At 41.9% G+C, this 24,550-nt stretch overlaps 1 protein-coding gene across 1 annotated transcript in view; it reads right to left on the reverse strand.

Moving 5' to 3' along the window:
* Window positions 1-21,629, reverse strand: part of tmtc2a (transmembrane O-mannosyltransferase targeting cadherins 2a) — a 60,066-nt gene extending 38,437 nt beyond the window's left edge. The window contains exon 1 of the mRNA XM_069700348.1: window positions 21,250-21,629. Coding sequence (XP_069556449.1) covers window positions 21,250-21,332 — 83 coding nt within the window. The 5' untranslated portion in view covers window positions 21,333-21,629. The remainder of the gene's footprint in view (window positions 1-21,249) is intronic.
* Between the last annotated feature and the right edge of the window lie 2,921 nt (window positions 21,630-24,550).

Here is a 24,550-nt window from a genome sequence, read left to right on the forward strand (position 1 = left end):
TCGTTAAGGTGACGTGGCTGCACCTGTGCCTGTTGCCTCCCTCTTTCTCCTAAGCTTCAGATTTCCCAGATTTGGATTTGCTTTAACCTTTTTTTCCCCATGCCTGCAACACTAACAAACACATTCATCATGTGTTAATGGTCATGTTGGTTTAGAATAAAACAGCTAATTAGCACTTAAACCTGTCTGGTCTCCCTTTTTTTTTAGCTGTTTTTTTTTTTCACAATGGGTACATATTAACACTATCTCTGCTTAAAGTTTGAATCTCTTACTTCACACACTGCATCGCGTTAAGAAAAAAAAAACCTGTGTTGTTTCCTTGATTACGTCCTTGTAAAGTTCAGTTTACAGATGTCAAATGACAAGTTGGTGCACAAATACGCACTACACTACAGTCCCGTCGCTCCCACTGTGGTCTGACAGAATGAATGTTCCCTTTTAATGGAGCAAATGTTTTTGGGATGTCTATAAAAAAAATAAAAAAAGGCAACAATATTAACTGCATTGCAAAACCCTGCACTTGAGACTGTTTTAAATATTTGGGCTCTGCTACAGGCTGTCTGTCTGCATCATGTCCACTGGCCTGTCCTGTTGTGTTATAATAAACATCTCCAGTATAAACTTCCATCATTTAACATAACTAGGAGTGGCCTTATTACAACCTTTTGTAGCAGAGTGCATCCTTCTGCCTCCTGAAAGTGGTAATGAGATGGATTAGCTAATCATTATAACACAGTGCTGATAATGGATACTGGCCTGGACAATATTTCATGGGTCATCATCACCTCAAGGTTCATTTTCCTTTCACTTCTCATCCATTTGCCTTATTATGTCTTGTATTAGCCTACTTCCCCGTCTCCATTCATTCTTTTATCTTCATTTCTGATTTTTATTAAATTAACATCCCTTTGTCCATTTTTTTTTATCCCCCCTCCATGTCCTCCTCATTTCATTTCTTCCCTCCTGCTGCTTTCTCTTTTTGAATCTTTTACTATCTGACTCAAGAATCATATCTGATCTGGTTGTCTGCCCCAAAACGAAGACTTTCACAATATCCCTTGTCTGGCCAAGATCTATTAAATTTCCATCTCCTTACTGAGCAATCTGAGTGTTAATTAACCACAAAGACCGAGAGCAGCAGCAGACAGGCCTATTCACACAATGATAATCTTGGGCTGGCGCACCACTGAAGTAAACACCCCACTGATGCTGCTGGGCTTTGCGCAAAAGTATCGCAGATAATTAAAACTCTTTATGAGAAGGAAAAACTATCCGTACTGAGGGACAAAACAAATCCGCATCTCTGAAGCACAGCGGCGAGTTTGTCCAGGTGGAGAGTATGATTACAGAGCCGTCATCTTTACAAACAAGTGAGATCTGAATGAATTACCATCTGTTCGTGCACTCATTTCATCATATACGACAGTTCAAGGGCATCCTGGTGGATGAATGATCTGAAGTTTCAATGCAATAGTGGGCCTTTAGTTGCATGTCACCCTCCTATTTCTCTCTCCCTCCCCATGTTTCCTGCTTCACACTACTGTTAGAATCAATACATAAAAAACAAAAAAGTGAATGCCTCTTCACCCTTGGCGAACTTGCGGGTTCATTGCATGTCACATTGTTTGATGCTGTTAAATTTTGGGGTGAGATGAAGGGAGTGGTTTGGGGGGAAGTATTTAACACTGGTGGATTTGTCTTAACCGATTACTCTCTCGCTATATGTTAGCAGTGGCGTGCTGGGACTGACGGCTCACACGTTGAATGCAGAGGTCACCAGGAGACAACAGAAGGAACACAACTAACTTACTTACTAGCTTTGCTCAAATTGACTTCAGTTGCTTAAGAAGAGTTTAATCTACTTGCCCAACTCAACTTTACCTTACCTGCCAAACTCGAGTTTACTCTATTTTTTTTTAAATTATTGATTCACATTTTCATTGAGATTCTATCTCGCGTGCGTGAGATGGGGGCCACTGTTTAAAAGAGGAAGAGAGAGTGTATGTGTGTTTGGGTGTCAGGGTTCAGATCACCCCTTCGTTAATCCAAAACTAACAGGATTAGAAAGTGATCATAGAGTTTCTGAGACATGCCCGGAGGTCGGGGGGGTCAACGGGTAATCTAATTAATGGTTGTGTGTCTGTGTGCTCAAGTCTCTATACTCGTGTCATTCTACATGTGCAGTATAGTGTATATAATCTATGCAATATAGTGTCCTAATCCCATGCTGTTGCAGTTGGCAGCATGACACTGTTCAGGGCTTTGTTCCCAGCTAACGCCACCGCTGATCGAGGATAGAAATCTCATAAATTTCACTTCAGTGATCACTCTAGTAGGGAGTGTGTTGTGTTGCACCACATGAGGCGACTGCACACGTGGAGATGATGATCTGGTCTGGTCCTTTTTTTTTTTTTTAAATCCTAGGGCTACCGATCCATCCATCACAGTGCAAGGTTGAACATTCATGCGTGAAGCCATTTCGCTTGCTGGGCTGGCCCTAAGTGAGTCATTCATTGGCTGATTATCAGCTGCTATAATCCTGCCAGTATGTAGCCACAGCATGATGACAGGCAATGAGGAGGTGGTGATGAAGATGAAAGAGTGAGATGTTGAAGGGGAGGAAGGCACCAGAACTCTGGCTTTATAATCATAAGAGAGTAATGCTCTCATTGTTATTCCCTCTACCATAATAAACATACGTTTCCCACTTAAATTGTATCTCCTCTCTGTACGTGATTATGCCGCAGACACAGACATAAAAGATATTAATAAAACATGGATTTACTTTTAATCAACAGTATCTGTTTAGTTTGTATATCTGTGGGCTAAAAGGTCAGGAAGTGAGCGTTAAGGGTGTGTTCAAACATCATACGTCATCCACACACACACACTGCTGGCAGAACAATAACCCGACCAGAAGTGGCACCGCTACTTTCCCACACTCTGTCCCACGCCAAAGTGGCACGAATATAGGAGGAGAGGGGGAAAATGCATAAATGCCCAGATAGCATTCATAAAACTCTGTCATACAGCTGGTGGCCTGGTTGTGAAAGATTTGTGCTTAGCTCTGCAGTGGCCCTTCCTTTTCCTGGATGAAATCTGACATTAATTTGGCAGATTTTTGTGGCCAGCTCAGATGCAATTATTTTTTTCTTTCCATCATTTGAAATGTGTGAACAGTGATAAACTGCAGTTGGACGGTGCTATACATAGCTGATGACGTGAAAAAAGAAGAACAAAACAGCAAAAGTTTCCATATATTCTTACACATTACTGAGCGTAAACCTGAGACATGGGATGAAGCTTACTTTGTATTCAAGGTACTAACCTACATCTATTCCTCCTCTGCTCAGAGGATCTGTCTTTTCATTGATTAAAAATAGCCCATCCTGCAGCTCCCAGCAGTTTTTCCCATGCATGCAGACTAACCAGTGGGACGTTTGGGTGGAATGAGTAGTCCAGTTAAATGACTAAACACTTCATGCGGATGTAAAATAGCAACGAATGTATATGTTTACTTTGAGGAAATGCTTGTTGATCCAGTGTTTGTTAGGAGAACGGTTACTGTATGAAGGTAGCTGACTTTCCTGTTGGTGGTATATATACAAAACATATCAACAGAGGAAAGTCTGACTCAATCTCTTCTGCATTCCGATGAAAATATTAATGTAGTGGTCAAGTGACCCCATCTATTCACATTTTCTGTACAAAGTACAGACATACATTCACATATATGTGCGTGCATATACTCCTGCACCATTGGTCAATACAAAGATACAATCTGTATGGAGTGTTTAGAGTCTTAAACAACTATTTGTATTCCGTATCTTCTGTATCTGTATTTTTTATTGGAATTTGCCTCAACTGCATATAAGACATAATGCATACGTTTTCTTTCAAAACTGGAGAAGTTGATTGATTGTGAAGCTGTTATGAAGTCAAAATTGCAAAAACATGACTGTCGCTATCTTCAGCTCATCAGTTTCCCATCATTGTCAAGCAGCACAATATTTTTAAAACCAGTATTTGTTCACATCCCGAAAACACAGATACATCCTAATGCTCCAAAAAAAAAAAAAAAAAAAAAAACAGCATTCAATTTGATTCAAGATAATTAGAAACATCACATCGAAGTTTGGCCTAAGTTCAATTAAGTACTCATGGATTTATTTGCTGGAATTAAATCAAAAGTACACACTTCAGGATAGTTACTCATTGTCCCTGAAGTGCAGCTGTTTTACCGTCATCACCATTAGGCCGAGCAGGTCAAATCATAGCTGATTAAGATAAAGTCTCCTCTACATCCTCAGTCTGTCCAAGCAGCCGGTCAGGGCAAACAGATTTTTTTTCTCGCCTTCAAAGAGGGAGAAAAGGCCTGAGCTAAACGTCAGGAAGTTGCCTGTCGATCTTTTGTCAGGACACAGACTTGCTTTCATGTCCCCTGTAAAGCCGGTTTCCTGATTAGCGGAACAACTAACTTCAAATAAGCCAGGGTTGACTCATTGTAGTTAAAAGTGAATGTGTGCTGTGTACTTGAATAGACCTTGACCATGGCTGGAAATTTACACAGATTGATAATTAAATAATATTTACGCCTGTTTTTTTTGTTTTTCATGTTCCTTGAATGCATATAAAAAAAATGTTTCACAATGCCAGTCTGATTTGTGCACAAAAATAAATATAAAAACAATTCATGGTTTTCTAGGTTGTTAGCTTTTTGCAAAGAACTACTTCCACGGTGCTACCATTGTTTATGTTAAGCTAAGCATCTCCTGTTAGTCTGATCAACTGAAACTTTATAATTAAAGGACTCAAAACCACTGTCAATAGATGTAATACCACTGAGAAAAATTCTTAATAAACTGCCTTTCTAGTGGTTAAAAGATTATGAAACCAGGAATTGAGTGTGACTCCCTCATCTATTTTTCACCGGATTGATTTCCAAGTCTTTGTCTCCGTCTAAGTGATTGATTGATCATTTCCCAGTAGCTGGTTGCACAAAACAGAGGTGATCTGACAACAATGCCACCGCTGCCACCTCAGCTAAAAAAAGGAAGCCGGGCCCACCGCAGCGTTTCCTGAGTGATGGTGTCGATAAAAGCCTGTGATGAATCCATCGCCTCACCAGGGGGGAATGCTATGGGAAATCAATTGCTAATAAAACTAATGCATTACGCACCCACCGCGGAGGTAAAATATAGTGGACGCAGTGAAGGTAAAGACTGGGTTGGGATTTAACGGGGTCAAACCTCACATGTCCAAAAAGCTGAAGAATTACGTTGTTTTTTTTATGATGAACATGACAATTTACTGTACAACTGCAGAAATACAGAAGGCTGTCTAACTATCCTCAAAGACAGCAGTTTGTTAAAGCATGTCGCTACAGAGATTATTTGCAAAAAAAAGCAATCAAATTGAAAAACACTAGAGACTAAGGTTTGGGGGGGTGTAATAGTTCGATTCAACTGCAAATTACTGTTTCACACCTTCGTGAACACCCCAAAAGACCACCAGGAGCGCTTATGGAAAAAGACTGTTACACACAGTTGTGTTTATCCCATATATATCAAGATAGGAGCCCTTATTGTGAAATTTATGGGTTTTTGAGAAGTCTCACCCCATAAATATGCCATATGCCTACAGTACGGTAGTACTGTGCCCAGCAGCATTCACGGCGCAAAACACATTTAAATGAGCCAATGTCCAGGAGCATTGGACGCTCAGAGTTTTATATGGTTTCTAAAATCTGTGGCTTTCCCACACAGCCAGCTCTTATCAGTGAAACAGTGCCCAACTTTAACACCCTACATCCTTCATCCGCCAGTCCATCTACACATTCATTCATCCATCCATCCATCCCATCAGTGGGATTCAGCCAAAACAACCTCCAGCATGTTACAAGAAAACAAATGAGCAGCCAATCAATTCTCAGCTCTCCATCTACTATGGGCTTGACAGTTAATTACAGTGTGGACGGGTAATTAGGGTGGCCTCCACGAATCGCCTGCATCCTCAGTGATAAATGTGATGCTTGATTAAAACCAGAGTTCTGTTTTTGAGCGTAGCCAGACAATACATAAATTATGGCTGAGGATGTGATTTTAAAATGCCAGACAGATGTTGCAGCTTGCTGCTGTGGACAGAACATCATTGCTTCTACAGGAGTTTATACAGAATTACGCTGTTTTACAAGGGTCTTAATTTGTTGCTTTCCATTTTTACTATCTACTGATAATATGCAGATATAAACAACATGAATCAAATATTTTATTCAAACGTCAAACTACCATTTGAATGTAGCAAAAAAATAATAATATTCACTCTATAGCTATATGTATAAACCTAAAGACTGGTGTAATCCAGCACATGTCACCATAAGAAAAAGTCTATTTCCAATAACTGCCAAAAAGACATGAGTATTTTTAGCACACTCTATAGCACCAACATGCCCTCCATACCTAAACGAGACTGTTGGAGAGTATCAGCAACAGGTGTATCAGACCTTAGTTGTCATGGTAACAATAATAAACTTGAATTGGTTATATTGAGGCACCAAAAAACTTGGCTTGTTTTAAGAAAAGGTTGTGGCTTCTGTTAAAATAAGTACATTTATCATGTCAGTCACATTATGTCTGTGTATGTTGACATAGTTTTGTTTTTGTCTGTTTAAAGATCATTGAAGAGTAACAATGGAGATAGACAGCATGTATGGGTAAAGTCCAGACAGTGAACCAGTGACTCACTGATCAGGGAATTTGTGCCCAAATGGCCCGACTATTGGGTTGTCTGTGCATTGCGCATGCTAACATGTACTTTTGTTTTAACACGGGACAAGAACAGCCGTCTTCTGGATGAAAGCCCTGTATTTGATTCATCCAATCGCCCACGACCTCTTTCCGACCTGGTCACTCTTTATACTGCATCACATGACTTCCTCCGTTATTATAATTATTACGGCCACTGGAAGACACAATAATTGTAAATGTGGGTTGAATGAAGCTGATTCTGAAGACAAACTATACGCAAAATCAACCCACCAAAGAGATAATAAAGTGAAGAAGAATTTTGGATTTGACATCATGGATGGACTAGTCATAAGTAAATGTTTAAGGTGGCAGCAAAGTCAGCAACTTTGTAAAATGCAACTGCCATGGTAACATTATCTGTATTGGCAGTTGATTTAGATTTCCAGGCTTGCATGAAGTATTGTGTCAACCTCTATATGGTCCTATGTAATTGATAATAAAGTGCCATAAATTAATAAAGAAGACACAAAGTGGCTGTCAGAATGAGCATTGATTTGTTTTCTTCTGTCTAAGAATTCAGCTGCAGATTACCATCACAGCGTCATTGGTAAAACTATTTTACAACTATCCAAAACACTATGTCGTTTTTTAGCACCAGGTACATTTCCTTTTCCCTCACCTCTTTAATGTTACCTTCTTTTTTCTTCTACAATCAATTCTACTGGCCTAGTTCCAGAAAGCTGCGGGTGCTGGCACAGTGTCCTATAAAAACGTGCACCTCCAGCCACCCAAACTCATTATTATGGACCCCCCCCTTCCCCTACTTGAATTAAAATGGGGGACTCCAATAACGTGGACAAATACTTTGTCTCGCATTGATTTTGCTCAACAGGGAATAGAAGGATGTTGATGGGTCATGAAGAGTCGCGGCACAGAAAGGACTGCCAATGTTCTTGGCTCACTTTTCACCTCAGTGCAGCTGTATCATTTGCTTGCACATATGTTCAGATTTTCACTCACACACATGCAGAGCACCAGGTGTGGACACAAAGCATCGACAATAGCCTCTCCAGAGCGGAGCAGGCCCACTTTATTCACTGGAATCAACAGCATAGTAGACTTTGGCAATGTCCAGCTGAGTTGATCACTTGCCAAGAAAAGAGTTCTTTAGTCTGCACCAGAAATCTCTGTGTCAGACCCCGAAAACAATTGGAACGTGAAGTACTGAACTGTGGAGCTCCCCTGACAATGACTTGTTCGGCTGCAAAGTAGCACATGGGGATAAAATAATGTTAGTAGTATTTTTGCGGACGGAAAGCTAATCACGTGCTGATATGAGGAGTACATATTTTGTGATACAGGTCTGTTCCGTGGAGACAGAACTTCTGTTCAGACTTCGGAGTCCCTTGGAGAATCTGGATCACTTTTGATCTGCTGCGGAGATTATAATGAGGACAAGTTTAATTGCTTATGACAAATCACAGAGCCAGTGGAGGCTCTGAGTGCTGCAGTGCTGCCAAGGGAGCAGCTGTAGAAACAAAGCAGCATTCTGTTTCTGCTCAAAAGCTTTCTGTCTCTGATTAGGAAAAAAAAATCCCTTTAATGCTCCACCAGAATTGGTTTGTAATCCGATCACAAATTAAAAAAAATGCAGCTATCTCGAGAATGTAAAGGATTTTGGCCCATACATTGTATGTAAAGAATGGCTGCAAGTTGCACAGAAACCAGCCAACAGTGTCACATTCTGGGCTTCTTTCCGTTTTGACAGCTTTCAGTGGTCGGATTCACATCCAGCATTTGTAATGGCCAAGTAAGCCGCGCTAACAGACCGTACAGCACTGTATCCAATCCAGAAAAGGCCCTCCTTTCTTCTGCCGTGACCAGTTGTCACATTCCAGCATTAGCCAGAGAGAAACGGCAGCTAAAGAGGGGTAGCATGGGGGCCAACCCAAACTAAATCTGTCTTCTTTTCAAGGATCTAGGCTAATTATCTAAGATCTTTTCAAATTCTGATCTGTGATCTGTTAAACACGGCTGGTACAACGAAACTATTTGCCTGAACTCAACTTTAACATGGAAACCAATGAAGTCATCCCGAAAGTGCAAACCCCATCCATTTGACCCTTAACTTCGGACAAAGCAAAAGTCGACTTAAGCGGTTCAAAGATACTTTTGACGCAAGTCATCTTTTCATTCAGCTCCGAAACACTTCAGCAAGGCAAGTTCTACCAAGGGCCTTTGGGGAAATAATTATAGCCTGTGAATTATGACCAACAAAATGCAGTGTATTACAACAAATATGTCAGTTGCACTTCCCTGCAGGAGATTTCATATAATCCAAGTTTGTCAAACTATCAGCAGGGGTTCTAAAATATATGGCATGGTTTAAACGCTGCAGGAAACTCCATTATAAAACCATAAAACGCATTGTATAACATCATAAAAATACCATATTCCCTTCTGAGATGGACCGGAGGGACAAGCAGACATGATGTCATGGTACAACATCATGACACTTGTATGGAAGACTGGGTTCCAAGTGATTGTGGCCAATTTGTTCCTTTTTGTTATTCGATACATACGTACGAGAAGGATGTGCTGGTGGAAAGAAACTCAACACTTCCCTCTTGTTTCCACCTATAAAAAAGGACTGACATGAGGCTGGAGGAAAAGTTCCACACCCAGTTAGCTTAGCTTAGCATAAACACTAGAAACAGGGAGAAGCTGCTGGCATGGCTCACTGTGAAGGGAAATAATTCTGCTCACAAATTAACACAAAGTATTGATTGTTTTAATCTGTTTAAACAACAAAATGTAAAACAAGTCCATTTGGTGTTTTATTCAAGGTTACATGCCAAGGTATTTCAAGGTCAGGACCAGTTCCCAAGAAACCGGCAAAGACTTTTGATTCCTTTAGTTTTGAGCAAGCTGTCTGCTACGCCCTGGTAGCAGACTTTGTGCTAAACTAAATTAGCTGGCTACAGGTTTAGCTTCATATGTCTTGATGCAAGAGTGGCAATGCTCTCAATTAATTCTCGGCAAGAAAGCTAATAAGTATATTTCCCAAAATGTCAACCTTTTCCTTTGACTTCTCTACAGCTGCAAAACAAACCAGGGAACCATCTGATTAGAAAACAAAAGATTGCATCCTCATGTGTGTAAAAGGGAGGAAAAAAAATATTCAACAGGATGGCTCATTTCACTGGCCGGACAAACATCTTTCCTGTGTGTAACAGGGATGTCACATGGTACGTCTCTTCTGGAGATAACCGCTATCTTTGAGTAAATGCTTCGGGTCATAGCGGGAAAAACTAGCGAGGCCGAAGAGTGTAGATTAAATTGGCGTTGTCAGCCACCCCGGTAATGGATTGACTAGATGTGGTATCACGGTAATGAGCGGGCCTTGGGGGACGACAGACGGTCTGCGTGTATCTTTTGATGAAATACACCCAGTGTGGTGGATGAGCTGGCACCGTCACACTCTGTGGTGACCTCTAATCGGACTGCTCTCGCCAAGTCTGCACAGCAGACATACATATCTACAACAGTACGACACCTTTCCTCAGCCCACATTCACGTGGAAAAGAATGACTGAGTGCCTCGGATATTGGGTTTCTTTTAAGGCATGGTGCAACCAATCATAGTATTGACTAGACCAAGCTCCCTGCAGTGGGTTTCTTTTCAAAGGGAAAGTAAATACACACTGCGGAGCTCAAACAAACTGGTCATGTTCTTATCAAAAGAAAAGCCATGCATAATTCAGTGAGCTTCAATACAGTCCACCAGATTAAAAAAAAAAAAATGAAAATAATAAATTGAAAGGGTAAACTGTGAAGGAGATAAAACTGCATTCTGGGGTAGATTCCGACCAAAGTGCATCAAAAATAAATTACAGTGTTGTCACAGCTCATCATGGCAGCTCTATAACTACACAGCCTTTCTTAAAACCACTGATCCATGAATATCAAAATTACCTTCTGAAGAAAAGATAAATACAGCGCTTGGTTTGTCTCAAAAACACCCGTTATTGAATCCAGATTGTGTGGTTTCCTCCCAGTCAGAAGAGCCATGTTAACTCAAACGCTGACTCACCTTCCCTCTTCCCATCGTGATCAGAAAATAAGGAGCTCAGTTCCCCTCTGTGAGACAGGTGAGCACACTATTGAACAGTGCTTCGAAAGGGCAGCGCTTCAAAATGGGGGAAAATTGGCTTAAATGTTTCCTGACCCTGGCTGGATAATTAAAGAGGATAGTTAACTTTGAAGGATGGTGTGCTCTGAAGCTCTAAGCACAGAATAATGACTTTCCAAACCATCCAAACCTGAGTGACTTGGTGTTTCAATTGGGCAGAAACTGCTGCACCACAAAACCAAAAACCGAGGCCATATGGTGAAACAGGAAATTACAATCTACTTTTCAACTCAGTGCAGCTTAACATCAAGCCATGCAGAGTCTCTGTTTTAGAATAAAGCAACATTTTCAAGCACAATGACAGCGTATTTCGAACAATAATCACAGCCTCTTCCTTCTTAATACAACTTGTGTCTTCAATCCTCCATTGTAACGCAATGAGAGAACAACACAGCTGTACTGAGACTTCCTCACTTCCTTTATCTGTATTATCGACTGTGGTTCTCCCCTTTTAGGTGCTTATCAGGAGGAAACAGGAAAAAGGAGAAAGGCTATCTCCCTCTGCAGACTAAATCCAGAGGATGGAAATGAAATATGAACACGATACACTCCTTTCTAAACATTTATATATCCATTAAGTGAGGAGAAATTGGACAAATGACAAAGCCAACCACCCTTTCAAGATACAGGCTCTGCTTTGAAAAAGGCAAACAAATACCAACTGGAGCACACTTGAGCGACAATATTTCCAGTACAATCACTTCACCCCTGCTACATTTCAGGACCAAAGACTGTAAGTGTACCTTTGAGTAAAGGCAGCAGCGCTGTCATGTGATCCCTCCTGAACATTAAATCCCTCTGGTCCTCACACCAACTCTCCTGGTCTCCCTCTCTCAGGATTTTATGAGGTGAGAATAACAAACCGATCCACCACCACCACCACCACCACACACACATCAGGTACTTTGCACTTGGCCCTCTTCTGACCCAGAAAGCTGAATGCATATTAGTATATTGTACATGAGCTAGCTAGAGTAGCCATGCCTGAAGATGGAAAGAGATGTGCGCAGTGCTAAGCTTGGGTTCAGTGCCAAGGTTGCCGAGCTAATGAATCTGTATTGGTTTTGTGAAGCGCTTGGCACTTCTAATAATAATTACGGCGCAGTAGCCCATGCTGAGATGAATGGGAGTTTCATCACAGCTTGCATGGCATAGCGATATTTACCTCGTCACATTGTAGGCATTTGGCAAGTGGAAAAAATTGTCTCGAAAAGTAAAAACTTATATTCCTCACTGTCTTCAAGAACAGTTTTTCACAACTCAGCTTAATGCATGAGTCTTGAGGGGGGGAGTATTGCTTTGGGTGATGATAATAGCAGGTAGTTTGAAAGGTTAGAGAAGATCATCTAAAATTGTATGTGCATACCCAAAGATACAAAGTATCCAAAAGGTTGTAGGTCTTTATTTGTCAAATTTTAAAAATTGTAAGAAAAAAGTTACATTTTAGGGATTGTTTGATACTTTGGGAAGTATGTCTATTTCCTTTTTAACCAAGTGTTAGATGGGAAGACTGCAACTGGAGAAACAGCTATCCACATCTGCCTGGCAACATCTCTAACGCTACCAATTTTACACATTATATCTTGTTTTGTTTGGTTTCGTTCATGCAAAAATCAATATGTTGCATTTTTTTTTTTTTTTTTGTGGGGTTATGAGCTGGACTACAAAAATAGAACTGTGTCGATAATCTTAGCTTGGCATAAACACTGGAAGCAGGGAGAAACGGTTAGCCTTACTCTGTCTGAAAATCCGAAATACACGACGGGTCCGTATGCAGCACACCAACATCGTCTCAGCTACTACAACCTTAAATAAAAAAAATAAAAATAAAAATAAAAAAATAAAAAACACCACACAGCTCACAGATCATACCAACCACAAGCATCAGAGTCCAGCCTGAACCATCAACCTGATCATTTACACAATCAACTACTGACAGCTTTACCGTCACCAGGGAAAGGCTGTCAGTGGTCAGTGCACATGAAAAACACAAACACTTCCTCATCCACCCACAGATCCCTTTCAGATTCTGAACAACTGGCTGATGCATGTCTGAATGATGCTGTGTAGTGAAACATGAGGACTTTGTCAAGTGAAGCACAAAATACACCACATTAGATTTTCTGTTCCGACAGCTGTTCTGGACTACGGAGAAGAAAAAATCTGCAGTCACTGAAAGATGATACTAAATGGCTATTGATTACAGAAGGTAGAAAGGGTGATCGTGTGATCCCCAGCTTGGCTTTTGGTTTTGTATTACGCCCCGACTGCTGTAAATTGTTTTAGAAGTCAACCTTGTAGTTTAAAGAGGGAAAGTGGATGCCGGCTTCTACGTGTAATCCAATGCTACAAAAAAGGGCTTTGCTTACAAAGTGAATTTAGGGCACTGTGGTAGAAATTCAACCCCATGCTGCTGAACGCAATTATGAACCGTGTCAGTTGGAGAAGAACATGGTGAACATGCATGAGATCGGCCAGATTCTACATTTGTGGGACTACGTTTTTACCACTTTATCTGTGGTTCTGAGGGTTTCATCCTCCAAAATCCAGCATGGATGTCGGTATGTTACAGAGCACTGGTTGTCCGTGGATACTTCTATTTTGTGATCCACATATGGTGTGTGTATAGAAGGAGGGTCGTGGGACTGAGGTTTGGCGGTCGTGTCTTGGCAGATGGGTGGGGCGACTGCGGCCTGCGGGGCCCAAGGGCCAGCCAAGGGTGAGCAGCAGCCTCAACCAGCCTCATGCGTTGAAAGGATCCAACGGCACAAGGAGGTACAACCTAAAAATAAACAAACAAGTCTCCTATCTGTAACACCCCATGCCACCCTTGCCTCTGGACCCATGACTCACACACATTTATCAAGCTTGTTGTTGACTGTGCTGGCTACTAATAGAGGACTAAGACATTTACCAAAGCATAATATGGCTGCAATTAACTATGATTTTTTTTTAATTATGGACAAATCTTCCAATCATTTCCCCCATTATTTGATTGATCATTTGGTCTGTACAATGTTAGAAAGTTTCAATCTGAGGTTTGGGGTTTGAGGTTTGGCCTAAAGACCAACAACACTGCAAAACCGAAAGACATTTAGTTTCTCATCAAATAAGACAAAGAAAAGCATCAAATCTTGACAGCTGAGAAATATGAGCCATGGAGTATACGGCATTTATGCTCAATCAATATATTATTTCAAACCATAGACTGTACATAAAAGCGGATGTAGCTTCCGGGTCTGAAAAGTGGGGCCAATGCAGAAGTGCATGAAACCACAATACCACCGAGAGCTGAGTTAGGTCCAAAAAGGCTCTGGTTCACATAGACTCCCATTCAACATCTCTCATGAATTACAAAGTCAGTCAATTTTTTTTCAAAAGCCATAATTGATCATTCGCTACAGTCACTCCTTCGTATTTTGTTTTCTGGTAGTCCATCAGAAAATACTTTTATCATTAATTTAATATTAGGCTTTAAAAAGCTGTGTTTTGGGGGGGCATGTCTGTTTGATTGACAGGCCTGTGGTGCAGTCAGGTTTCTGCTAAAGGTGGACGGGCATAGTGTCATCGGGTTCCTCATCAGATCGAGTCAAGTTCACCGCTCGCTCCTGCCCACCTAATCCAAATATGGTCACGTTTGGCTCCCAAATAGCAAGATGGCAACGGCCAAAATGCCAAACTCAAGGTTTCAGAAAGGCAGTTCACAAACCAATGGGTGAGGTCACAATTGGTTGCTTCTTGTTTCAAACCACACAAACCTTCGGTTTTCTTTCAAAAAAAAATTCCAACCTTCCTGATCTTTGGTACGTATATTCTGCTTGTCTCTATGAGGGCTGATTTATTTTGTTTTACTCCCCCATTTAAATTGTATTGAGGCTTGAAGTTATGCATAATTGAGGGTGGGGCTGCTTTGAGTGACAAGTGTGGTGCTGTGGCAACTGGATATCTGCCTGCAGGTTTTAGCAACCCAGCCAGGAGTAAGGCTGAGTCAGGCACTGCCAAGATGGTGACGGCCAGAGACAGAACTGGGCTTCAAAACCGGTCTTCAGTAAAGCTGTGGGTGATGTTACAGAGGCTACATGATTTCAAAAAAACAAAACAAAAAAATTGTCTTGTGTATGTCTTGCTACAGAGAACCATACATGCTAGTGGGTTTTTTCTGTGCCTGTGAAAGCTGGAAGCCGTCCCAGTGCAAAAAGATAGTCTTTTACATTTCATCCTTTGTCTTCAGCAAAGCTACTGCCATTCCCTTCCCTTGAACATCGAACTGGACGACCCTGCAGAGAAATTCGAATCCGCCCCATTCAACGTGCTCAGTTCCTTAAGCCTTCATTTGCGGCTTGAAAGCAGTTTCAAAGCCACAATATCTGCAGAGCTGACCACTAAATGCTTATGTTGACTAAATCTGCAAGTAATCAGGATGAGACTCTTTGTGATAATTCAAGCCCTCCACCCCAAATTGAAGGAGGCTACACATGACAAAAAGAAGACATCAATGGCAACACTTTTTAAATCTAGGGAGTAAAAACATATGCTAGTGCTTAAATACATTAGGAAAGTGCATATGATGGTGACACATCACCAGAAAATATTTTTTCACCACCAAACCACACTTTTCATGAGGTTTGCCCGTTTCTCCTCGAAAACACTTAATCCTTTATGCAAGCAAATCCGGTTAAAAGCCTCTTGCCTCAAATTACAATTCATAAACACTTTTTTTAATCAGTTTTCCTCACCACACGGTTCACTTCAATTCTATCTTGAGGCCGTTTTTAATGCTTTCATAGTGAAAACTCCTCCTGACAAGACACATGCTTTCTCACCTCAGCTGTAGCACTTACTGCGCTCACAATTCAGTCAAAGGGATTTCGCTCATTCATGTCGTTAGCCTACTTCGTCCCTCAATATTTATCTGCTCCAAGCATATACAGTAACTTAAACAGCCTCAACACAACTAGGGCACGTGTTTTAGATAATTATTCCACTAGAGGCACTGGGATTCCTGGCAGCATAACCACAGTGGGCTGAGACTGATCACAGTGCGCCAACGCCTTGGGCGAGTCGACCCATAAGAGATAATGATTATGAGCTGTTATCAAGAACAGATTTGATTCAGGGATGACATGGGGGCTTTTGGTAGAATGCTATCAGATATATGCAGCAATGTACTAACATAACTACACTATTGTCCATTATAACACATTCTGTCCAGTAATGATGGATTTTGAGGAACAAAAAAAAATGTTTCTTCATATTTACAATGTGCCACAGATGTTGATCAGAAGCGCGTTACTTCATGACATGTTGCCCTAATGAGTGGGAAAGATGACATTTTGTATTTCGGTGATTGCATTGCTAATCTTTATAAAGCTCAATACACTGACAGGACACATGCCAACAGTGTCAGCGTCGGATTGGGGCTCGTTTCATCGGTGAGTTCGGTAGTAACGCTGGCCAGGAGATATCAGCGTGGTGTTCTAACAATATTAGAATTCACGTGTCGTGTTGTTGTTGTGTTTCTCACCACCTGATACGTGTAAATGCTGGCTTCTCGTAGGTACGACGTGAGAGGTTGTCCACACGATATCCTTGGCGCTCAAGTGGTTCAGTCGTTGGAAAACCGCTGCCTGGCAACGGCAACATGGACGGCGTCTTTAAGCCAGAGAGGCCAACAAAATATCCAGCTAGCAGGCGGGCAACATAATGTAGCAAATGCGAAGGCATTATTACAGAGGGAAACGATGAGGCCTTTGGGAACCGCAACATGTCGGCCTTTTATTACTTTGTGCGGAAAAACTCTGTGCGGCTAAAATTGGAATACATCAACTTGTCACCCAATAAAAAAATTAAAGTTCCATGGCCTCGGCGATTTCTGAAAACGTCAGCAAACACGTCTCAACCCGTGAACTTGGGAGATTTTAGAAAAGTTCAAGGGCATGAATATCAACAAGAGGTCGGCATTCATATAGACCGTTCTTCATGATCACGGTAAACACGACCCCAGTTGAAGGCAGCATAAGTCCAATACTCACTCTCCTCTCCCATCTGTCTCTTTGTAGGAGCTAACTGCTCCAAGCCAGGTCCTAACCTAGCTCATAAGAACTTCCTACTGCTGCTATTAATGACGCCAAGAAGAGCGGTGAGACTGAACCAAAATAGTTCAGCTGGGGGTCATTTGACCAGCAAATAATGAACTGAAGGAAGAGAAATGTAACAGAGTCTAAAAATATTGACTAGGGCAGCTTTAAATGCAGAACATGTGACATGTGTGGCTATGGAGTTGTTGAAAGACAACTTTATGGGCTGAGTAACATAAACACTCGCTGCTATTTGTCATGCAATTACTTTTTAAAAAATGAATACAGAATAGTAGCAAAGAAACAGCCATGAAAACAGGCCTCTCGCCTTAAACTGCTTGAATTTATTGCCCTTCTTATCTCAGAGGCTGTTGATACAAGCACATGGCTATTCCTGACAAAACAATGCCCCTTATTAAAAGTGAGAAACTTCCACACAGTTGCCACATACTGATTTATATGTGGATCAACTGAAGGCTGCATAATTGAACAAAATAATGAAGCAAGAAAAATGTAAGCTTTTCAGGATTTCTTTCTGTTCTGTTTGTTTCTTTGGTGGAGCACCACATCGATATTGATCAATGTGTGCGCTATTAACATACATAAAGGCAAACCATTAGCATTCGAACTCGAAGCACTATGGTTTGAACTATGATGAAAGGGTGCTTTTAAAGAGGATCCCATATTGATGCATTTATCAGTCTCCCTCAGAAACCGAGCTGGAAAAGAAACAGATGCTGCAAACCAACAGACTCTGTGAGCCTCTGTTTTCATCGTGCTGCTTCTCTCGCGCCACTGTTCTGTGTCACCTATGTGCGAGGCATGGGTAATTGTTGAAATCCTCGTTCGTAATGATAATATTTGAGACGGAGATTTCACAGCGCCTATTAAGGGGAATAATGCGCCAGTCACTGAAAACCAAACCCGACCGTGCTCCTCCGAACCGTAGAGATGAGATTGTTTTGCTCGTCCAAAACAAAGAGCGAAGACATTTTCACTTCAATTCCCTGAGGGGCCCTAATGCCTTTCTGAGCTGAGCAGAGGGACTGTGATGTTAGTGGGGTCACAGATGTTTCTGGAGAGACGACTCTGAATACTGAAAGCCACTTAGGATGCATTTCATTTCACAGCATTGCCTCCTTTTCTCTCTGGTCCTCGCTTCAATGTTGGTGCCTATTGAATAATTTCTTAGTCTTCCAAGTAAGGACATCTATTCACCCACCGGGTCCATTTGTCAAAAGGTGTTGTTGAAAAACCAATATCATTGAGATGTCGGAATAATGCAGAGCCTCATTTGTTAACCTGTCAAAAGCCTCGATGATGGGTAGTCAAAGCAGAGTTCAAAGGTTACGGTAAATGCATTTTCCGATCTATGACCACAACTCTCAAGCAATCAATCTTACACCAAAAACGTTAGCATCTTGTTTAAATCAGAATAATAATGATAATAAAAAGTCTGTCATTTGGCTTAACCCAAAAAACCCAAAACCCCCCCAAAAAAACCTGACTGTAAACGAGCAGATCACATCTTGATTTTTATCCCCAAATCAAAAATGGCCTGGCTCAAGTCCTCTCCCAGCTCCCGTAAAACGTAGTCATTTCACACGCAGAGGTTTTTCATTGGGATTACCGTTGGCCAAGAGAGCGCTTGACCAGGCGCTGAGCAATGCCCAGGAAAACACTTGGATATGATTGAAAAAGCAGAGACCAGCCACAAAATCTCCACAAACTTCGACTGCCTGGATGGACAAGATTTATCTGCTTCGCCATCTCGTCTAGGATGGTAGGACGCGCGTGTGACTTGGAACAAGAATTTGATTATAAGGTGAAAAGTCAGACAAACAGAAAAACAAGTTTGTCTACAAGCATGTAGACAACTCCAGACAGAATGATTGGTTCAACTCTCCTCCACTTCAATCTGTCTCTCACCTTAACCTTTTGCCCATAACTCTTGTCTAATCCCTGAGGGAAGAGACCGGGAGCCTGCAACTCTTGACCCCAAGAGAGGGCGGCGTTTTGATGAACGACCAGGGAAGGTCAGGCCTCTGATTGGTATTCAGCCTCCTCCATCTGAGAGCGCTGAACCAAAACACCAGTGTCTGTCCCCGAGAGTGTAAATTACCATGGTGACTTTGATAGATATGCCGCGTTGGTGGATACTGAACTCTCACAGAGGGGATGGAGCACGAGCGTAGGCCGAGGCAGGCAGAGCAGCGCCTCGGGGTAATCTGTCAGCGACTGACTTTTTTTTTTTTGACAACCTCGCAGGATCGCTCAGACGCAGCTCGATGTTTTATGGGGATATGTACCGAGGTGTGATGCAACTGAAGACGACGTACAGAGCTCATTTCTACCACCGCTATATGTTTCTATGCTGCGTCTCCTCCTCCGTCACCTCCACGCGCACTCCGTCTTACTCGCACACAACACACAGAGGGGTCACTGGTGCTGAAAAGTAAAGTGGTGTTGGGGAGGGGGTGGGTGTGTGGGGGGGGGGGCGGTGAGGGGGGAGTGGAGGGGTGGTGGGGGGCTTTTGACCTTTAAGGGGTGTCTGGAGATGCTAACCAGACAGGAACCTCTGACGGAGCTGCGGACGAATAAGGGAGGCAACCTGTTCACTGTTCATGCTTTTAATCAACAGAGAAATCTACCGCATACCTTCCGTATCAGTACTTTCACCTTATGATTAAAGACTTGATGATGGAAGACAAATTAATATCAGCTTTGACAGAGCCAAAGCCCTTTTATGCCCATATAGAGTATCTAAACTACCTGTCCAGATGTTCTTTTTAAAAGGAACCCAGCTGTGAAACTTTCTGAACATTTTACATGACGGAAGGTTATTCTCACCAGCACTGATATATGGCATGCACTCTCAGCCCCCCAAAAATTTACCAACATAATTTATTTGTCCAATTACCGGTGGCCATAATTTATAGATCAGTCCATATCAGCGGCTCCAAACCTCTCCTCTCCAAGAAGCCTTTTGAGAGATCATCAGCAGGTGTGATGAGTTACGAGCATTTCACTGACCTTTTTTCCTTCTCAGGTTGTTTCATATAAAGGATGTTTAATGATCATTAACACTTGTGGCAATTCAAATAATTTAGGCAATTTTTAAAGCAAGGATACAGTAAATATTCTTAGATGGCCATTTTTCCAGGGACAGTTTTCTACTGTTTTCTGTTTTATAATAATTTAAACTGACTTTGAACTGATGCTTTGGACTGTTGACCAGACAGAACAAGATATTTGAAGAAATCGGGATGGTTATTTTTTCACAGTTTCAGACATTCTATTGACTAAAATTCATCAATTGATAGATGAAATAATGAGCAGATTATTGATGACTCTAAATCTCTGATGTATTTTCACTAAAGTAGATATTACAGACATAAATAGTAATATTTTCACTGAGAAAATCTGTCTCTCGCCAGCTGAAAGTGTCTTTTTCTTTATGATCGTATCTTAAGTCCTGTTTTGTCCACCTTTAACTCAATACATCCCTGTCCCATCAGGGCACCTCTGGGGTTTCTCTGATTGGCTCTCCACAGCATTGAAACGTTGACATGTTTATTCAGCTGTTTACGTAATTACTCCACCTTTAAATTAGCTCTAATCCCCAGAGATCAGGGCATTGTTGGAGCAAACATGAGCGTTTCATCAACACAAAGAGCATCTGAGGCACTTCGTGTGCAGCGGGCGATGGGACGGAGGCTGCTCTCAGTTCACAACGTGTTGAACTTCACCTCGTTTTCGGTTTGGCTTCAAACTGTGGAACTTCCATCATGTAAACCATATTTCTAAAAGTATAAGAGTTTATTTCTAACTTTTGAAAGTCCCTCAAGGAATAGCCTATTTTATGCACAATATTAGGACCATGTATTTAACAGCAATAAATCAATATGAACTGAGGAGCAGCACAAGTTCCATGAATGCATCACTGCGGGTGTATTACTACAATATTAGCGTTCAGGTTGGAGTACACTCCCTTGACCTCTCCCTGTCTTTGTGTCGTTGACTAAAGCCGACAAATAAGCCGTGATTTATTACCGGCCACAGACAAAAGCACATGCGAGCAAGCGGGCAGGCTCAACGAGCCGCCGTCCCCCCCCCCCCCCCCCCGTCCCCCCCACCGGCATCCGTGCAGTGGTAACAAGAGGAGATGACAAGTGGAGGAGCGGATGGTGATGTTGTTGGCAGCAGCGCTGCTGCGCTCCGTGGGCGAAACCTACCTGTCATCGTAGCAGAAATCTGCGTCCAGCGTGTTCAGATAGAGACCCACAGCCACGGCGGTGCACACCAGCTCCGTGATCATCTCTCAAAACCAAAGTGGGAGAGGAACTAGGTTTGAAATGACTGGAATCAAGTCCCCTCCTCTGCTCTCAAGTCTCTGTTATTGTGCTCTCGGATCAGCCGCTCGGCAGCGCAGCTCTCCAGACAACGCAGGGCATTTCTCGTGTCATGCAAAGCTTGTAAAAGTTTGCCATATTCCCCCTAACCCATTGTGCTGAGAGACGGGTCAGGGCTGACGGGGAGGTGATGCTATCGCCGGGTCGGGCTCGGAGCTGTGCGCATTTCTGTGCTGCGGTGTCCTCGGTGTGCGCATCTCTCTGCTTTGGCACCGGAGAGAGCAGAGCGGAGAGACGCATGTGGTTTTCAGGAAGGCTGAGCATGCGCACTGGGGTCGGCACCGGAGGAAAAAAAGGTGGAGAGTATTGGGAGTTAGGAATTGTGGTTTTATCCATTACTGGTGGTCTAGAATAAGAATCAATTATAAACAGGAAGTCAGGCATAAAATTATTCCAAGATTATTGTCATGGCAACAATTGATTTTCATGTAACAGCCGGGCTGGTTCATGAATATGCATAAATAATAACAGAATGTGTTCAATGGGGGTAGGACCCCTGTATTGTAGGCAATTAGCTTCTATGATGTGTGGCACAGTCACAGTTAACCTGAATTTGTCTAAAACTCTGAGCCACAATTTGTATTCATATTGTTTGGAAACGATTGATTTCATAAACTGAGAGACATTTTATTTTTTGAAATAGGATTTGAATGGGTCACAATTCTACCAAAACATATTACACGTCATATGTGGTGTCACAGTTATTGCTATTCAAAGTAAGATAGTTTGTTCCTTATAGTCCATAAGGCTTTTTCTAATTTTATTGTTTTAATATCATTTGCTTTTATACAATAGCATCCCTGATTTCCCCATACACATCTTCTCTGTGTGAAATTTATACAGCATCCTTGTACTGCAAGAGGTACATCAGACAGCAAACAATAGTTTCTTAGCATTATTTCCACTGAGGTATAAAGCAGGCCATGATGTAAGAGTTTCTAATACTGCTACATATAAATCCATACGTTTCCTTGGAAATGACTGTCGACTGGCGGAAGACATCGGCTCTTTTGGCCTGATAATCAATTTAAATTTAATGCTGAGGAGCCCCACTAAAAACAGCTGAGATGGGGATGCAGATCCTCCTGAAGGTGTCACATGATCTTATTCTAACCCCAAATTAAAAATATTGATTTATTTGCTACACACCAGCACCCCAACTGTCTCTGTGGAGAGGCTAAACTGAGGGAGTAGGTGTGATTGATGAACTACTGTACCTCACCCTATGGCGAGCATGCATATGGGCATCAGTTTGGAAAGATGCAGCCTGGTCCTGCTGACTACCAGCTGGACCGACGCCTGTCCCGCAGTCGGGGCTCCAGGAGGATAAATCCAGTGCAGAACAGCGGAGAAAGAAAAACAGATGGTCAGAGAAAGATGTATAGAGCATAGGGGCATTGGCTGACAGTGGCTGAGAGAGTGACGGAGCAGAACGGGCCATGGTAAGAGAGTCATTTGTAACGGTGACCCTGATTCTGAACAAGATTTGACCTCCACCTCGTGGAATCTGTTGGATTACTCAGCAGGGCAAACTGCTGTGTTTTTGTACCTGGGAGCGATGCTGAGGCGCTTCCTCCTCTACAGCATTTGTCAGTGCCGAGAGGTAGCAAATGAGAGTCACTGTTTGGATTGTTGGAAGAGTCTCATTCCTGTTGACACTTTTTTTATCTGTAAGGAAACCTCAAAATATATCCCTTTTTATTGTAAGGTTTGTTATTTGAGGACGATTGTCCACAGACATTGCTGATAAGTGTGTTGGGTTTATTTGAGTTGTGACAAACACGTAGATGAACACTGTGCCCTTAGTCTGCCCCCGCGGGGACGAGGGGTGCTCTGTCTGGCAGCAGCCTGCACAAGTGATTAAGGGATTAGCTGAGGAAAATCATGAAAAAAAATATTCCTGTGGAGAATATAAACAGGCCCGGGGCAAAACAAACACATTACAGGGGAAAAAGTGTTTACTCCCTCTGACTGATTACCTGCTACATCCTCGCTGCGGAGCCCCATAATGAACACATTGCTCGCTCTTTAGGTTTCAACAGGGAACAGGCCCAAATAAAAACAAGTTTTGGGTTACAGACAGAAGTCTAAGGAGTCATTGAGGGCTCAGTTAGATTGATGGCGCAGAATGTTGGAGCATGCGTGCAGTGTTTCCCCTTTTTATCTCTCCACTTCATAAAGAAGTCTAAATATTTGTCGTATTTGATGAATGCATTTTTCTCCTTCATTTACTATTTTGTTTTTGCTGTTTTAGGAAGTGACAATAATTTATAGAGTTTATAATTAAAAGCTCATGAGTTTTCTCATTTTGTTTGACTTGGACAAAGCTAATTCTTGCATATTTGACTTGTCATGTGTCCAAATTCTTTCTTAGGGTTATAAATACTAGCAGCTAGTTAGCTTAGCAAGATGACTGGAAACAACCTGGCTGTGTCCAAACATAATAAAATTTGCATACCAGCCCCTCAAAAGGTTTTTAAATAAGCATCTTTGTTTTTAGTGTTCCATCTGTACAGCATGGTAGCTGTTTCTGTCTGTTTTAAGGGGCAAAAATGACCAAGAGGACAATCTTTAACAACAAAGTCTACTTCTACTGATGCTGTTATTAAGAGGCGTCCTCACCCCTTTTTGCCATACAAAGCAAATCATGGTTGTTTCCCCCGTGCTATTCACTCCGGAACCACTGTTTCGTCACCCCAGCAGATAAACATCACACAGGAAGCAGATAATCACAGCTGGAAAGACTAGGCCTGGGCCCTGCCCTCACAGAAATAGCCCACTCGTGGTATTAATATCAACGCTGAAGCTCAGGAACTTAAAATCAGGATCCAACCCTGTAATCTTCAAACGGGCTATCAAATTTAGGTAATTGTCAAACCATGTCATTGAAATTTGGGGCTTTAACAATATAGTATGAGGAGAAACAACGGCATTACATTTGTTTTGAAATTACATTAAAGTTGGGGAAAGTATTTTTCTACAGACCACACACAACATTCTTTCTTTGCCTGTTTTCAATGACTTGGCATATGTTTTAGATTGATCTGAAAAACACCCAGAGAGAATGGGATAGATTAATGGAAAATATGAATCAGAGGGACATAAATTGTTATCCGAAGTACGT

Source organism: Brachyistius frenatus, unplaced genomic scaffold (assembly GCF_029030835.1).
Source record: "Brachyistius frenatus isolate BFR_SWC_R1_liver_20210118 unplaced genomic scaffold, ASM2903083v1 Contig_33, whole genome shotgun sequence".
Taxonomy (NCBI): domain Eukaryota; kingdom Metazoa; phylum Chordata; class Actinopteri; family Embiotocidae; genus Brachyistius; species Brachyistius frenatus.